Consider the following 18,090-nt stretch of genomic DNA (forward strand, 5'->3'; position numbering starts at 1 on the left):
GTTGAAAATATAATAGGAAATATGCTATAAATACTTGATGATTATATGTCCCTTTGAGGGGTTGATCTCCTAATCTACTTTGAGGAGAATACCTTCAATAGTCTTCAATAAGAACATAATAATCAATATACTATTAATAACTAACCTTTGCCGCCTATATATACCATACCTATGCCTTGGATTTCAATTAGGAAGATTTAACTAATGATATAAGATTATATTAATGATTGTGTAACTTATTAAGAGTTAAGGTAGTCACAGGCTTACTACTCATAGCCCTATATAACTATAATATTAAGGTTGTAGCATTAGCTATTTATTATATTGTTTTCTTTGTAAATATTAAATATCAAATTCTCTCATTAGAATTGTTCAATTTAATATTGTTCAAAGCTATGGCTTTGTATAATAGATTAGATAGATTAAAAATCAAAATAAATTTAAGAAACTTCTACTTAACATAATTTAAATAAAAATATTTTTTATTTCTTAATACCTTGCCCAAATTTCATGTAATCTATGTTAAAAAATATCCTGATAATCAAACTATGCATACTTGATAACTTTTCTAAGATTAATAAAAAATGTTCTTAAACAGTAAGCTTATGGATGAGATATAGTCTTAAACATGAAGGCATTTTACATTATTGACAATCAAAATATTCTTAAACAACAAGGCATTTCACATAATTGACTACAAAATAGGACTTTGCACATAACTGACTACAAAATAAGACTTTGCACATAATTGATTCTTGCATCAATGAATGCTCATGGATAGGTCTTGATTGATCACCATTGTTGGACAAACAAATCAGAGTGGAGGAAAGGTGCAAACATTAAGTGTGCACAAAAAGTGTGGGGATGCTACCATTTCTACGAAGTCAAATAAAAATCATAACTGAACAGTACACAGGAATGAAATCGAAACAATCAAATTTCTCTCTGAGACAATTTATATAGGAAGGAGTGAAAAAGTAATTGAGCAAAAGATTCAATTATTTGTTTAAGAGCCCATGAAAATTTTGAAACGTGGAAGCAAACAAAACAGCTACCTAATGTAATGAAAATCAATGATCTAAAAAGTTTAGAAATAAACTTACCCTGTTTGCACGCCAAGAATTCCACGAAGCAATCATGGTGACATAGTGGAAGGGATCTATTGCAGACATTAATGGCTGTCAACATTAATCAAGAGACAAATTGTAGGAGAATTTACAGCAATAATTGGTGATGAGAACTTAAAATAATGGGCTATGCCCTATTGGAAAGGCACGTCTGCAACTGCCCCGACATCCAATCATTCCATGGCCACATCGATAACAGTCCAATCTTTCTTTCCGTTCCTGACTTTTTCCCTCACATCTTCCAGATCTCGACCTTTATTTTAGATCATCAAATCAAGTATTGAGTCACAGCGGATTTGTAGGGTTTCTGTAGAGGGTTTCGAGTTTCAACTTAGGGTTTCAAGTTTCAACTTGGCTGTTGATTGCGGGGATTCGAACTCAGGACCTGATGGACAGCAGTTTCATGAGGGCCAGCTCCAGAAACGCGGGTTTCATTCAACTGAGAAAATGCTGCAGCCATTTGAAGCTCTGCAGGGAATCAGGGTTTATTTATAGTGGCGGATCTCCAGCAGGCTATGATAAACAAATTTCCTCTTGCTCTAGGAAGTCCTGTACAATGAAATTTAAGCAGCAGGCTTCTTGTGAGAATCGCAAGAAAATGGCATGGCGGATTCATTTAAGGCGCGTGGGAGTGAAATTGAAGGGTTTCAGGAAGCGAGTGGTTCGAGGAATTGAGGTCTCCAGAGCCATTTTGTTTCAGGGTGCAACTTCTTCTGCTGCCAATCTGGTTAAGTCAAATTCTTTCTTTTGCCACATTAATCACAGGTTTCAGCTCATGTTTCATTCACCTTCCCATTTTCCTGGTAGCAAAAATTAGGGTTTCAAGAGATCATCGCCATTTGCCCATAGAGGTTAAGTTCTGCACGGCTCCCCTGTTTTGGAGAAATTACTTGCCCTGTCTGCCCTTTCCTTGTGGTAGTTGTAAATAAGTAAGTTTGTTACATATATTCATGGATAAATAAGTTTGTTACATATATTCATGGATAAATGGATATCCCTTATATATTGCAGTTCATGTTCAAGCAATATAAGTTTGTTATATATTCATGGATAAACGGATATGTTCAAGTTAATTGAATATAGAAATCTATTTGGATTTAAGTTAAAGTAGTTTGTTTTATTATTCTTGTGAGTTAAGAGTCAAAAATTGGTGGGTATGTTAAAGTTGTGTGGCCACAATTGTTACCTCATTTCTTATATCATATCTTGGCGGATGGAGTGATCAAAGAACATACCATCACCCTCACTAATTGTGCTCTACCAATTGAGCATTTAAAAATATTATTTAAATTTATTTTAATCACTAAATAAAATTTAAGTATTATGTAAAGTATTTAATTGAAATAAGACAATTTATTGACATTGAACGAAAGAACTAGAAGGAATGCACAAAAGCGAACAACAAACCATAACCACAATGGATGCATAGAAGCCCTGCAAATTTTATGCACTCATCTTCCTGTCGTGACGACAAGACCAAAGGATTCCCAAAGCTCTAAGCCAACTTCAACTAGGTCCCAATCATTGCTTAACCCACAAGCTGCCTCAATAAAGAAAAACGTGAGGGAAAAGGGTTTGATGGAAGACATCGAAGTTGCTGCTCAAATAGTGTTTGATCATCTTGTCGCGATTTTGCTGCCTTGGAGTCTCTTTCTACTAGGGCCTAGGCGCCTATGCATATTCAACAAACTCCCCCAAAATTGCGAAAAGCAAGTAATATAACGCCTCTCTAATCAATATAATCATCTAAAGGTAAGACCATTTTGTTTGAATTATTAGATGGTATAGCGGATGTGATAGAAAATTACAGATCAAGAACTGTTATTCTCTTTTTTCTAAAGGGTGTTCCAACTGAGCAAGAACTTTTTAAATAGACACTTTTAAACTAGAAACAAAAGGGTTGGATAATAGAGTCATTTAGGGGTTTTGGTTCGGATAGTCTCCTTGGCAGTTGTGTATCGCTCAATGGCCCTGTCCCTCTCATCCTTGGCCTCTCGTAGCTCCTTGTTGAGATCCTCGATCTCATTGGCCTGGTCCTATGTGAGCTCTCTTATCATAAGAAGCTCATCCTCCTCCTTATCCCCATTTGTACCCTTAGTTGGTCCCTCAGCTCCCACCTGTCTAGGGGCATCATGTCCATGTACCTGTCTAGCTTGTGCATGTGCAATTTGTATCTATGCTGCAATTTGTAATGGTTATCCCCCTCTCCCTCTAGGTGGCCTCGGTCGTCTGCCATGTAGCCTCTCTCCTCGGCCCTCCTCATCCCCTCCTCTCTCACCTCTACCTCTCACTATCCTCCTCACTCCCCCTCTCCTCCATCTCCATCGTCTCCCACCTCCATCCTCATCATCGCCATCCAATCTTGGCGCCAACTCTCCTGGCCCTGTCAATTGTGGAAAGGGATGCACAACGAAATAGGCCTCGTACTCGGGAGTCATCCCACCTGTCTAGGGGCATCATGTCCATGTACCTGTCTAGCTTATGCATGTGCAATTTGTATCTGTGCTACAATTTGTAATGGTTATCCCCCTCTCCCTCTAGGTGGCCTCGGTGGTCTGCCATGTAGCCTCTCTCCTCGGCCCTCCTCATCCCCTCCTCTCCCACCTCTACCTCTCACTATCCTCCTCACTCCCCCTCTCCTCCATCTCCGTTGTCTCCCACCTCCATCGTCATCATCGCCATCCAATCTTGGCGCCAACTCTCCTAGCCCTATCAATTGTGGAAAGGGATGCACAACGAAATAGGCCTCATACTCATGAGTCATCCCTCCATCTGCTACATCCCTCAATAAATCCCATGTCATCGGTACCATGTCCTGAAACTGTGCCACTGCTACATCATAAGACAAAATGGGTCCCCAGTGTACCTATTCTCTGACTATCCGAGCAAACTCACCTGAAGCTCGAGGCATCTATTGTACCCTGTCGAACTGCCTAGACACCCTGTTTGATAAATGCCTATCCAAAATGTAAGGTATCCACCCAATCAAGTATCTGCTATGGAAACAAATAGACAACTCTGTATCATCCTCCACTTATGCCTCACAATCTAAATAAGGTCACCATATAACATTGTCAATATCATCTAACCCTCCACTAGAACTCCAACTTCCCAATCCGTCGTTGGGAAGTAATCATGCCATATGCATGTACAAAAGCTTCTCCATGACCTCAGAATCTGAATTGAGTAGGCCTAGTCACTACTATGTGCTCATAAGCCCACACCTACAACAATGTCACTCCACACCCAAGCCTACAACCGTCGAGGTATACAAACTGATGCAACTCATGGTACAAATGTGCAAGTATGCATGACCCCCAAGCAAATCTGGTCATCTCTGTCAGGAGCATCTCTAATGCTCTACCCCATCCTATAGCCAATCCACGAGTAGCCCTATCGGGACACAAGAACCTGCTCATCACTCCTCTAGCTACCGCAACTAGTGCTTGTCCATTAGTGTACATCACCTCCCAGCTTAGATCACCTCCCCCAAGCTCTAACTCTGGGTCTCTAAAGACTCATCGCAGTGCATCCACATCTCCCTCCCGGTCATAAACCAATAGCTCCATGGTGATAGGATTCCTCAGTATGCTGTAAACATCCTCCAAAGTGACAAACATCTCACTCGTTAGCAAATGAAACAAGCATGTCTATGAGTACCATCTCTCCATGAGAGCAGTTGGCAATCCCGTCTTCGCTTGAATCTCAGACATGAACATAATAAGTCGCAAACCCGTGGCCTCTATCACCATGTGATCCTCATAAGTCAGATTAAGTCGTAACTGCTAAGTCATAGAGAATCTCTCTCATAACTCTATCTATCCTAGATACTCCTCTAATCAACCAAGCCAATCGTGTCAATCCTAGTAGTACTCATGTCTATCATATAGTGTTGCTTATCCTATCCTAGCCTAGTGGTGCCTATGTATATCACATGGTACTACTCATCAGGCTTTATCCTAGTGCTTATGTCTATCACATGGCACTCATATATCCTAGTGCTTATATTTATCACATGGTGTTGTATCCTAGTGTACATGTTTATCACATTGCATTTGATCCTATTTTTTTGCTAGAGCACTCGCTGAATTTTATCAATTCGACAGCTTGTCCGCTATCAACTTAGCATCCTACATGCCTAGGGGCACCTGTTTGAGTGTATCCTCTCAAACAATTTATCCAATTGGAAATGCATGTCTATCACATGGTTGCTGATTCCAACCCTAATCCTATTTTTGTCCTAGTTGGGGCACTTGTCTAAGTGTATCATCTTGACAGTTTATCCAATTGATAGTGTACGTCTATCACAAAATTGTCAATTCTAGCCTTCTTGGACACAGGGGCTTTAAGAGTCTACCTATATGCACCTTTACTGCACAAACATAGTTTTATTGTGCATAGACATGTTTTCATACACAGACGCAACACTGTTATGCACAAATACAACATTATAACCTAGACGTGACATATTAACCTAGATGTTGCAATATGACACAAACGTGCATGTATCTTGCCCATACATGATTACAATCATAAACTCGTGCATGTGCATCTACGACACGTGTACGCATCGTAGACGCACCCTAAACCTATGTAGACACGTTTTTAGCCTTATCTACCCCTTCCATGTTTTTGTCTAACCTATCTTTCTAGCCTAATAAATGCATCATAAATGCTAAATGACTGAGCAAGTCTAAGGTACATACCAACTCACCCATGTTTGTAGGTCGCTCGAATTGATGCAATCTGACTGCCATGATCTCCTAACTACTAATTGCTCTCCTAAGCTATCTGAGTGCTCTATGCTCTGATCTCTCAAATGGTGTGGATGCAAATGAGGATGTTTTCCCTCATGGCCTCTATATATAAGTCGTGGAACCCTAATTGGTCGTGCTCGCCTCCCATCGCTGTTTTCCTACCCCTTGATCCCTTTTGAGTCTAGTTTTCACTTGCGTAACCCTATCACCTTATCCTTATCCTTTCTAGTCATTATTTCTTTTCGAGAGATTGTCTGCAATTTTTTTTTGAATTTTCATCCAATCTCTTGAGGGGGCATACCACTCTCGCATCCTGGGGCAACTTTGTATCAATTTATCTTATCTTCTTTGAGCCAACGAGACATGTTGCATTGTCTCGAAGAGGGGCAAAATGTAGACACATAAAATTGTCCCGTCCTAATTAAATAAGTATTTTTATTTATTTAATTATTTTATCCTAAGCTTTCTATTAATTAAATATATTTTTATTTATTTAATTAATTCACTAATCCTTTTCTAGCCTTTCCCTATTTAACTAAATATTTTTATTTATTTAAATTAAGCCTTTCCCTATTTAACTAAATATTTTTATTTATTTAAATTTTTCTTTCCCTAAATTAAATTAAGCCTTTCCCTATTTATTTATTTAATTGGTCCCACTTCTTCTATTAATTAAATAGATATTTATTTATTTAATTAATTTATTAGCTTTTTGCCTCCATGACACTTGCCATTTATCTCTTGATTTTATCCTAACCACCTTTCTAATATTTTATCCTTTTCCCTACCTACCCTTTAATCCTAGTTGGCCATTTATCTTTTCACCTCTTAATCATATCCATTCATTTTCTAAGGTGTTCTCTATATAAGAGGATCCTTTCATCCAAGATCAACCCTAATGACATATGCAATCAATCTTCATGTGATCAAGCAACTTCACAACCACAATCTGCTCTTTGTTGAGCTCTCGTGCACAATACAAAATCTGAGAGCAATCATATCAAACAAGATCAATGGAGATCAAACCCCACCAAGCATGTGAATGGTATAATCTTTCTATTTTGATGTGATTTGCATGTTTTAGGTTCTTCATTGGTGTATGGTGGATTCTTGATTGTAGAACTAGGGTTTATGTGGTTGGATCTTTGTTGGTTTTACAATAGTTTAATCTTCCAAATTTCATCGCACACAATTTTAAACAATACTTTTCTATGATCACTTTTGAACAAATACCCAGAGTGATTAAAAATGGCGTTGATGCTATGGCTACCAATGGATCTCTTTTAGACATGCCTCATAATGGCCATTAATTTGAGTTTTTAGTAGAATGGCTTCTAATGCCATTTTTTTCCATTATACAGTTTGAAATGGTATGTGAACTTATAGGCCCTAATTCCCCTTGGTATCATGATGTTTATGCCTATCTTCATGAGAATAACTTGCCACCTCATTTTTCCAACACTCATAACAAGAGATTCATTCACTATGCTTCTTGTTTCACTATCCTAGGTGATACCTTGTATTGAAGGAGACTTGATGGTATCCTACTTAGATGTCTAGACTTGGAAGAGGCTAAAATTGCTTTACATGAGGTACATGGAGGAATTTATGGAGCTCATTCTAGTGGACTTACCCTTGTTAAGAAGTTTCTTCAAACTGGATATTGTTGGCCAACTATGGAACAAGATACACAATACTTTGTTGATAAATATCATGTCAACAACATGGAGACTTGATACATGCATCCACTCAAGTGTTGCAACTTATTACTACTCCTTGGCCTTTTTCATAATGACCGCTTGAACTCATAGGCAAAATTTACCCCCCCTCATCTAGTGGTCATATGTTTATCATTATTGCCATCGAGTATTTCACAAAGTGGATGGAAGCCATTCATTTAACCAATGTCACTGGAAAGAAAATAGCAAGATTTACCCTTCATTATATTATTTGCAACTATGAGATTCCCCTTGCCATCATTTTTTCATAGCCACAAGGTAACGATCAAGTTGAGGATTCTAACAAGAATATATTAAGAATCCTTAAGAAAATAGTCAATGAGGCTAGTCATGACTGACATTTATAGCTTTATCTTGATTTATGGGCCTATCATACTAGCATTCATACACCTATATAGGAGCTACACCTTATTTGGAATCAAAGCCATTTTTCCTATTGAGGTTGAGCTCCCTTCATTGCAAGTATCATTGAAACCTCTTATTGATGACGAGGAGTATCATATTTATAGGTTTGCACGAGGTTGACCTTTTAGACAAGAGGTGTCACAATGTGTTGAACCATATACAAGTTTATCAAAACTATCTTCATCGTAGTTATAACAAGAAAGTCAATACCCACAAGTTTGAAATTGGATATCTAGTCCTAAAAGAAAATCAAAGCAATAAAAAAAGATAGAGATAAAAAAGAAAAAAATGAGTCTAACTAATAGGACCCTTTGCTATTATATCTAGCTATGAATATAGAGATTATAGGCTTGCTACACCTAAAGGGGAACCTTTAGATGAGCCTATCAATAGCATCTTCTTAAGAAATTTTACTCTTAACCCTTAGGGTACCTTATTAGCATTGTACATAGTATGTTCACTACATTTAGTACCACTTATCCACCTATCATGGCTTGGTTATCAATATTTATGTCTCACTTATCGGCCTATCGTGATAAACTCTAGCTACCATAATGAAACTACCCTTTTCCTCATTGGGGGCACCTTTGCATTGACCTTGTTTGAGCTTGGATCCTTTTTTTTTTACCATTTTTGGAAGAGAGTAACATCCCATCATTTAACATTTAAAATAAAAAAAGAAAAAAATGAGATCAAAACTAGATATCACGAGACAAAAACACTTGGGATTTCACGAAAATCATGAGTGAAAGACTAATGTCAAGGTCTAAGACTGCTTCTTGCATATCTTGCTTGCTTAATCTATCACATATTTGTGATTATAATTCTATCTAGCTATCTTTCCCTCGATAGGAGGTATCCCTCCTATATTAGGCCTTATCTAGCTATCTATGCCTTGATGGATGTATCTTTCCTGTACAAATGCTATAAATCTACATTGAGATTAGTCTTTTGGCACGAGATATGTTGGTTGTTTGGATTGTTTGCCATTTAGTCCTTTTTTCTGGCTAATTTATGTTGAAACCCTTTCCCCCTTTTTGTTGTCCCTTCTCGAACTAAATTAGTAGATGTTGCCACAAGGAAAATGTTACTTAGAGTCTCCTCTTCCCTGCACTTTATGATATCTACACTCTTATTATGCTCCATTTCTTCTCTATTCTTCGTCCATAATAGATCTTCACAAAAATACCCCAAGACTCTCGCCTTAGCTTGCAAGGGTGCTCCCACTGCTAGCAAGAGAGATATTGCATCCTACAAGGACACCTTGTTTGCTAGGGTTTCAAAAAATCTCTCTTTGTTGTTTTCCCTCTCAAAGACACCATTGTTGGTTTTCTCTTTCTATTTATGCTAGTTTTATTTTATTACGCTGAAAGCGTTCTTTATTTGAAGTCCAGTAACCTGACTAAGCCTATCTACGGCTACCAAGACATCTGAAACGATGCAAGACAATTGAGAAGACTTTAATTGTCCATCGCTTTTGTCATTTTTTGTCATCATTTTTTTTCTCTCATTTTTCATCATTGCTTTTTTTGCTAAATTTTATAGTTATCGACAAGTGGAACACCCCTCCAAGAAAAACAAAATTTTTTATATTAAATGCAAAGTGAATCTTAGTTGATGTTACACAAAGTGAATCTCTCACATTCTGCCTATTTCCTTTCATTTAAAAAATATAAGTGAAAATAATTACTCATACAAAGCAACCATCACAAAAATATTTCAGGACTTATGCAATCTGAGATTTAATGGATCAATGACTCCAAATAATATACATTTTCTAACATGGGTGACATGTAGCCTCAACAAAACCAATCTTGAAACCTCAATGGCTAGATTTGTTTACCTATTTTTTTCAACACCTAGCGTTTTGTTTAGCCGAATATGGTTGCCGACTACATTTTAATAACCCTTGACTTTTTAATTGCAAATAGATCGCAACAACCGCAAGGAGATTGGTTTCGTTTGACTCATTATTTTTCTTTGATTCGATTTTCTAATATTTTTCCTTGCAAACTCTGTTCACTTTTTCACTTTTATCACTATTTCGTTCACCTTTTTTCATTTTCTATCCTTATATTTCAAATGTTGGAAATAAAACTTTTATAAATCAAACCTTAACTTTATTACTAGTCCATAATACATAACGAGAAGAATTGAATTAATTACAGTTATATGTTTCTTTTAATTTATATTATATAAAATATAAAATATAAAATAAATAATAAGGATAATTATTATGGAAAATTTATTACATAAAATAAATATATAGATTAATTATACAATTTTTTAATATGACGTTATATTAATTTAATTTTTATAGTTATATAATAACAAATAATTAAAACGTAATTTTTATAACAAAATAGATTTATAATTAATTAATAAATAAAAATAAATATTAAATATTTGCTATGTTTACTATTTTAATTTTTAAAAGTCATAGTATAAACCAGAAACCCAACAACGGAATAGATCCAGATGTTGACTCAGCCACATGAGGGAAGGAAGACAATCTGGATGGAAGGCCCTTTGGGGTGGACAACTTGGATGGAGCCTTGTCAGGATCATCTTCATGAGTGTTGAGATACTGTTTGGTTCTTTTTGTTCGAACATGAACATTATCTATGTATACTCTTTTTGCTTGGACACATCATAGAATAGGCTATGTATAGGGTTATGCTATTTATAATGTGCATGCATAACTGTTAGTAGTCATTGATCAGAACTATGTAGGTTAGGATTGTTGGTTTTGAGGCATGACCTCACCTTACTGCTGAAGCTATACTTTTTGTAAGTTTACTCTCTATATTTAATATATAAAAAAGTCATAATATAATATGAAATAATATAATATAAACAACCATAATATAATTTAAAAAAAAATAGATTTGTAATTAAATAATTAATAGATATGAATATAAAATATTTGAAAAATTTCCTATTTTTATTACCTGCATTAAAATAATGACTATTGTAGAATATGGGTGAGAAGATCAAATGCAAATTTGCAAATCAATTCTCTCCCTTCCACATGGCTTTCATAGATTCAAACCATGTGAACATCGAAATAGCTCCCCACGACTTGCAAGTATTGAAATGTAAAGAAAAAGCACAAAATCAAAATGTCATTATCTAACAATAGACATAGTTGTAATGATATTAATGTGATGCTTCCACTTATGGAAACCAACAATTAGAGGAAAAGTAAAATGTTTGTCATCTATTGCCTTCAAGACACACCCTATAATAATTCGCTCATTAGTTTATTCAATCATAAATACAATAAATATTTAAAGTAAGTTATTCTTAAATATCAAAAGTAAAATATTTTAAAAATATATTTTTATTTTTTTATAATGGAGCAGGTTAAATTATTAGTAATTATAATTATTTGAATCTTAAAAAAAAAAGTTTTAAGAAAAAGTTTTTAACCAACACCTCTTTTATAATATTTGAAAACTACTTAATAATCATTTAAAAAAATAAGACAATATTTATCATATTTATAATTATTAGAGAAGGTGTAATATTTATATCTCTCTCTCTCACACACACTCATTCCCTATTTCTCTCTCGGTATCCCTATCTCTATATCTCTCCCACTTTGACACACACTCATTTCTCCCTCCCTATCTCTATTTCTATGTCTTCCTCTCTCTATAGTCCTTATATATCTATAGATCTACTTCTATCTTTCTATCCATCAGTTTGTTTGTTAATTTCTCTCTCCTACTCCCACTCTATTTATATCTCCTTATATATCTCTCTAGCATTCTATCTCACCATTTATCTCTCTATCTCCCCCCCCCCTCTCCCTCTACATCTCTTTATCTCTCCCTCTTTATATCCTTATCAATCTCTATCTTTATCTCTTTTTCTACCTCTCTATCTCTCTATCTATTTGACTCTCTCTTCCTCGCTCACTCTATCTTCATCTCTACCTCTTTCTTCCTCTTTCCTCCTCCATTTTTAGACATTTATCCCTCTCTATCCATCCCTCTCTCTTCTTCTCTCTCCCTCTCCCTCTTCCTAGACCTATATATATATATATATATATATATATATATATATATATATATATATATATATATATATATATATATATATATATATATATATATATATATATATACGCCTCTCTATATCCATCTCTCCATATTTCTTATTTCATCTCTCTCTTTGTTTGTATCTCATTATCTCTCAAGCTCTCTCTACCCCTATATATCTCCCTCCCTACCTTTCTCTATATATCAATTCCATCTCTGCCCATGAATCTCTCTCTCTCTCTCTCTCTAGACCTCGATATCTATCTCTTCATATTTCTTCTTCCATCTCTCCCTTTATCTCTATCTAGTTATCTCTCAATCTCTCAGCCCCTATATCTCTCCCTCTCTATACATTGATCTCTTCCATCTCTATCTATCCCTCTCTCCTACCTCTCTTTATATACCCCTCTCCATCTCTATCTATTCCCCCCTTTCCCTCTCTCTCCTCCCCCCTTTATATTTCTCTTTCTATCCCTCTTTCTCTCCCTATTGCAAACATAATAGGACCCTATTTGTTATGGATGCATGGTTGATTCAAAGCTATCACTTTTCCATCCAGACCTTTGTTGCACAAACAACATCATTTTCTAAATTGCCCATCAATCGACCTCATATATAACACAAATGTATGGAAAAAATAAATTAATTTTTTCTCTAATTATAAGTCTACACCTCTTCAAAGTACCCATTGCACACAAAGATGCAATTGCTAATTTCATTTATATTGTAAAACATTTGAACTCAACACCATTTAAATCCCTATAACAACTACTTCACCATTAAATCAACTACGTACCCTTCTACATCACTTTTAAAAATATTTTTTAATAAAACATATACCAAAATATTAGAAGCACCCCATAAATCTTTTTCACCGCCGACCCGCTGTTCTCGGTATAAAAGAAAGGTATTCGGAAAGCATCACATCGAAGCAGTCTACCTTTATTGCATTCACGTAGACCCCCGACACATGACAAACGCGTGAACTCCGAGCGGGGTATAAATGTACTACACATTCAAACAAATATTCAAAACATTTATTGCAAGTTAGCAAATCCAATTATAAAAATATAATATTGACCCGGCTTTAAGTAACGAGGCAAAACGCTACCCAGTAAAAAAGTTTCATTTAAGACTGAACAACTTCCCGCTACTTACCCAATCAACAAAAACTTTTATCGTTATTATTGGAAAAAACTTCCCAATTCCAAATCAAAGATCATGGCGTTTTCCCTAATCAATCCGAACCAGATGTTAGATTGAGAGCATTTATGACTTAGGATTACGAAGTGAGGCGATTTTTTCATCTGTCCTTCATTCATTCATTGCCGAATAAATCCTTGGGGAATGCAAATCAGGGCTATGGAGGAAATAATGTGTCTCGAAATCTGATCTTCTTTGCTTTAAAGTTGAAGTTGTATCACGCGGCACAAGGCTCTGGTCATTCATGGCGCCCTTTAGCATTCATTGCTCTCCTTCTCTTCAAATACCTTTCAATAATATAAGCAATCGTAGCTTTGCCGTGGAAAATTATGAGGAAAAGGCAGAGATTTGGGCGCTCGCAGAGAAGGAACTGCTGTACATGCCGCATTCTGATTATTTGCGAAGGCTTGCCCTTAACAATGGCGATTTTGAAGCCCGTCTTCGTGCGGTGTCATGGATTTTGAAGGTGCAGAAATTTCATTCTTTTCGTGCGGAAACGGCTCTGCTGGCTGTTAATTATTTGGATCGTTTCATGGCCTGCACAGAAATAGAGCAAGCAAAGAGGGGCTGGGCAATGCAGCTGGCGTCTGTGGCTTCTCTTTCTCTTGCGGCTAAGATGGAAGAAAACAGCGTTCCTCTGTTGATCAATCTCCAGGTCTAATCTTTAACTTCTTCTTCTTCTTCTTTAATTAATGTTCGTTTCAGTCTTTCAGGCTCTGAGGGTTTCTCTTGTTTCTTGCGGTCGGTGGTTTAAATTTTGGTATATTTGTTGCAGGTAGAAGGAGCAGAGTATATTTTCGAAGCAAGGACGGTACAGAGAATGGAGTTGATCCTCCTGGGGGCTCTGAAATGGCGGATGAGTACTGTAACACCTCTTTCATACATATGTCATGGAACTCACATTTTAGGCTTACAAAAGCAGCAAATTAGGAATCTCACATTACGCTGCAATGAAGCCGCTCTCTGTATTGTTAAAGGTATAATTATATTTACACACTGCATTTGAAGCTTTCGATTCTCCAGTCTTCAGACAAAAATTTCTGTAATGCATTTACTGATAATTATATTTACACGCACTGCATTTGAAGCTTGTGATTCTCGAATCTTCAGACAAAAATTTCTGTTATGCATTTACTGATAATAAAACCTACTTTGCCTTCCCCTTTCTCCCGACAGACATTAGGGTTTTGAATTTTCGGCCCTCTGTCGTTGCGGCTGCAATCATGCTGTGCACAATGAGGAAAGCACAGATTCTGAACAGCGTTGAATGCGAGCGCCGCTTGCTTTCTGGATTAAAGGTCGATAAGGTAAAGGAATCTGATTTCGGCATTGTAATAATTCTGTACTGTGAAATTTGTTCTGAGTTTTTCATCGCCATTGCAGGGTATTGTGGAAGAATGTTATAAGCTAGTCCTTGAATCGCTTGGGAAATTGATCTCGTCATGGAAGCGAAGAGTGTGCACCAGTTCTTCCCTGCAACAAGGCAGCCCTCATGGAGTAATGGACGCAAGCTTCAGTTGTAACAGCGACAATTCAAGTGCTAATTATGCACCTAAAGATCCCAGTTTTGAACCCTCTGCCTCCAAGAAGAGGAGAATAGGAGAATATTTCCCGACAAATAAAAGTGTGGAAAAGGTGTATTAGACTGTAATAGAGCGATTTGAATAAGTATGTCCTGTTACATGCAAGATTGTAAATGTTTTGAAAGTTCAAAGAGGCCGATTGGCAGGGGAGCTGTGTACTCTGAGGAGGATTGTAGTGCAGGAAATACTACTGGGCGCATTTATTACTGTATATATATTTAGTGTACTATGTTTCCAGGCAACATCGAAGAAAAATCCTTCAAAATTAATTTAGGTGATGGATTAGAAACAGTAATTAGGTAGAAAAGTCAGGAGGACAAGAAACTGCCCAGGAAGACTTCAGAATGCCATGGTCGGGCGCAGGTAGTTTTCTAATATAATTTCCACCATCCTCATCGACCATTATTTCCACCCAGAGTTCTCTCATATTACCTAACTACTTATAATATTTCTTCATCATCTGGAATCTTTATAAATGTCGCTTTAAAATGGCTTCCATCAATCAATTTCAGAGGTTGTTTTTTTTCTTGGATTTACAGCAGCTGTGTCAACGGATTTATGTTTGTTGATATCTGCATGGTAGAGAATGGACTTTTCCGTTATGAAAAAGGCATCGTTACCAAATACTCTCGTACAAGCAATTTTTTTTCCCTTGGCTTTTGTCGTTAGTATTTGGAGAATACCTTGGGAGTATATTTTGATTCAGTAATTTGTACTTTCACTCATTATATTTTATTAAGTAATTTCTTAATTTTTTTTAATAAAAGAATTAAAACAATTTTGGTAGCCATATATAATAATTGTCATGCAAAATGCAAAATGTTTTGATTAAGCATCAAGCTAATAATGATTTTTTTTTTTTTTCTCTCAATAATATAAAATGATTCAGGATATATGTTTTTTTTTGAGTTTTATAGCTTCACATAAATAACACATAACAATTTGATGATTGTTGAAAAGATTTAAGTCTATTCTACAACCTTACGTAAATAGTAATCATGAAACACAATGATTATATAAAAAGTTTGTCATGATAATCATTTAAAAGGTTTGAGATATGATACCCTACTATATGATAGTTAAATAACTTTTTCCAACATTTGGCACTCCTACAATATAGTGTAGTTATAACAATAGATAGGAAGCATTTGTTAAAGCTTAGAATTTCAATTATACATTATGCTTTATTAAGCTTACGTATTTCTATCTTTTAGATATAAAACTTTTAAAAAGGATTATTGGCACAATTAATCATGCTAATTTTCATCTTTATTAACATTTGGCATGAAAATGTGTTAGAACTATTTAATGCCCGTTTTATATAGTAGTTTTACATGAATAGATGACATGATGACATAGTAGTTGTATAGCATTTGACATGATAACATGTTAGCTATTTTGTGAAGGTTTTCATTTGTAGTTTCACAAAAATAGATGGCATGATAATATGGTAGTTTGAATGAGGCATTGTGTAAATGGTGCACATTTATCAAATGTTACAAGGATTCAATGCTTTATTTTATAATGTTTTGTAAACAACTGAAATGAAATATGATCTGCATAAAAAACTAACATGAGAGTGCATATGTTGTTTAAAAGGTTCAATATTTTGAGCCCTCGTTTGCAACCTTATATTTGTAGTTTGACATAATAATGTGGCGGTTGTTGAAAAAAATAGAAAATATTTGAGTTCAACTTACTAACACAATGTCTATTGTAGACAACAACATAACATATTAGTGGCTTAAAGATTTAAGATGCAAACCTCCCTTACAAATTCACATAAAATACTAACATGATAATTTGTTAAAATTGTTTGATATATTTATAAGATTTGGGATCTAATATATGAACAATTAGCATGCCAATGTGTAAGCTATTTAAAGGATTTGACCCTCTTTTGTAGCCTCACAAAAACAAACATGGCAAAGTGATAATTCTTAAAAAGAACTAAGCTTCTTTTGTAGTCTTGTAAATATTCATATGAAACATGATTGTTGTTTAAATGGTTTGTCATGATAATTGTTTAAAAGATTTGAGATTTGATCCCCTCCTTTATATGTCACACCAATAGCCAACATGAGAAAATTATAACAATTTTAAAGATTTGAGATAACCTCGCATAAATTGTTGACATTTCCATTTAAGAGCTTTAACCCTCCTTTATAGCCTCACATAAGAAAGTGAACATGACAATATTCTTACCATTAAATGTTATGTGGGGAGTGGGTCCCCAAGTAAATTATCAACATGTTGAACACAAGATGCATTTCTATGATAATATGTAGGTTGGTTTACAAGATTTGACTCTCCTTTGTAGCATTATATAAGTGATTGGTACAATGTGTCAACTATTTCAAAGATTTGTCACAAATGTTGTTTGAAAGATTTGATATTTCAACCCCTTCCTTTGCAGCTTCTCTACATAGCTAACACAACAACGTAATAGATAGTTGACATGACAATGTGTAAGCTATTGAAAAGATTTGACTTTCCTTCGTAGCATCACATAAGCAACTCATATGACAACAAGTAAACTATTGAAAATGTTCAAAACTCCTTCACCTATCATGTAAATAGTAGTCACAACCCTTCTATGATGATTAAACAAATATTAAGTCCTCAAACTTCAAATCAAAAGTCTTGTCATTTCATTTACATATAAACATACAATTATTATTAAAAATTACTATTTTTATTGAATGAAAAAACATACTACTGTTGAATCCAGAAGTTATCTTATCAGTTAATCAATTTTTATTTCAACTCAAATGAAAATTGAAACTAAAGAAAGTTTAAACTATTTTTCTTTGTTTGGAGACCCATACTTTAACACTATTCCTATTAGTGATCAAACAATCAGTAACAATTTCACATTTCTATGTTAAAAAGTAATAAACAATTGTTTTATTTTTATTAATCTAAAATTGTCTCTAATAATTGAATTAAATGATATTTAAGAATAACCATAAACAAAACAGGAAGACTCCACTACGATTACCTCAGATAAACCTCCTTAAAGATCAGATAGTGAAATTTCAATGTTCTCATAGCAAGTACTGGAACTAAATAATATTTAAAAATCATTGTGAACTGAACAATATTTAAGAATAGTTATAGTTAGGAACAGATATCAGTACCATCAAATAATCTTCCTTACATTAAAATGGTAAATTTTAATGTCCTTATCGAAAATACTTCAATAAACAGATGTAGTAAATGATATTGAA

At 35.1% G+C, this 18,090-nt stretch overlaps 1 protein-coding gene across 1 annotated transcript; it reads left to right on the forward strand.

The window, feature by feature from the left end:
- Positions 1-13,180: 13,180 nt before the first annotated feature.
- Positions 13,181-15,398, forward strand: LOC131033234 (cyclin-D3-3). Its single transcript, XM_057964403.2, has 4 exons — positions 13,181-13,932; positions 14,053-14,254; positions 14,454-14,584; positions 14,661-15,398. Exons 1-4 carry the CDS (start codon positions 13,522-13,524, stop codon positions 14,919-14,921), a joined length of 1,005 nt encoding a protein of 334 aa, XP_057820386.2. The 5' UTR covers positions 13,181-13,521; the 3' UTR covers positions 14,922-15,398.
- Positions 15,399-18,090: the final 2,692 nt, after the last annotated feature.

The sequence above is a fragment of the Cryptomeria japonica genome, chromosome 10 (genome assembly GCF_030272615.1).
Source record: "Cryptomeria japonica chromosome 10, Sugi_1.0, whole genome shotgun sequence".
NCBI lineage: Eukaryota > Viridiplantae > Streptophyta > Pinopsida > Cupressales > Cupressaceae > Cryptomeria > Cryptomeria japonica.